The sequence below is a fragment of the Camelina sativa genome, chromosome 3 (genome assembly GCF_000633955.1).
Source record: "Camelina sativa cultivar DH55 chromosome 3, Cs, whole genome shotgun sequence".
Taxonomy (NCBI): Eukaryota; Viridiplantae; Streptophyta; class Magnoliopsida; order Brassicales; family Brassicaceae; genus Camelina; species Camelina sativa.
Window position 1 is genome coordinate 21,879,425 of NC_025687.1, and position 885 is coordinate 21,880,309.

The 885-nt window shown below is 41.7% G+C and overlaps 2 protein-coding genes across 2 annotated transcripts in view; one reads left to right on the forward strand and one right to left on the reverse strand.

Annotated features, from left to right (window-relative positions):
• LOC104779188 (deSI-like protein At4g17486) overlaps positions 1-158 on the forward strand; it is a 3,279-nt gene extending 3,121 nt beyond the window's left edge. Inside the window, exon 6 of the mRNA XM_019240639.1 lies at positions 88-158. Coding sequence (XP_019096184.1) covers positions 88-158 — 71 coding nt within the window. The remainder of the gene's footprint in view (positions 1-87) is intronic.
• Positions 289-885, reverse strand: part of LOC104779189 (peroxisomal membrane protein 11A-like) — a 5,215-nt gene continuing 4,618 nt past the window's right edge. Inside the window, exon 2 of the mRNA XM_010503566.1 lies at positions 289-880. Within this exon, the coding sequence (XP_010501868.1) occupies positions 334-880 (547 nt within the window). The 3' untranslated portion in view covers positions 289-333. The remainder of the gene's footprint in view (positions 881-885) is intronic.

An 885-nucleotide genomic window follows, 5' to 3' on the forward strand; every position in this document is an offset into this window, starting at 1 on the left:
CCCCCCCTTACGGTTCATCTTTGTAAGGGAGTTCCAAAACAGATTCCATCATCAGTCTCTTCCATCTCTTATTTCATTTTTTAACAGGCTTTTATACGCCCACTCTTCTACTACTCTCTGTTTGTATTGCTTCCAAATTTGGATATTTTCTGATTTAAAATCATGTATTGCCCTCAACTCTGTTTATATCTAGATTAGCTGTGTCTTAGTTCAAACCCCATTTTCTATTCTCACTCTCTCAAAGCTTTCTACTTAACTGAATCATTCATTGAAATTGAGACGGAACAGTGTATCAAAACAAAACCTTTATTCGAAAACGAATGATGAACAACATCAACAAGAAACCCAGTTCTTATGAGTACTAACAATAGCTGAAAACAAACCTGCAGAAGAAACCACACTCGGAGCCGATAACACTCCTTTACCATCACCAATATCCGAAATCGTCATCAACCCATCAGCAAGATCCTGCATAATAGACAAAACCTTCAACGTCTTCTTCCCCTTAATCATCTTCATCTTCTCATCTTCACCATCACAAGCTATCCCTCTAGAAACCGAGATCTCAATCGTCGAAGCAACACAAGTCTCTTCCTCTCTCAATTTCCTCAAATCCCTAACCTTCATCGAAACGCTACCAACATACCCAACCAATTCAGCCCAAGCGCTGATCTTCTGAAGCCATTTCGAGTGTTTCGCGTCGATCAATCCCGATTTCGTCAGCCATATGAACTGTTCGACGAAATAGTACAATCCTTCGCCGCCGTAAGCGATCAGAATCAATACGAGGTCGCGATTCGAATCCCATCTGGAGGATCTTAGAGCGTTGATGTCTTGTACGAATTTGCCGAGACGAAAGGCTTTGCGGCTGACTCCGACGCTTGA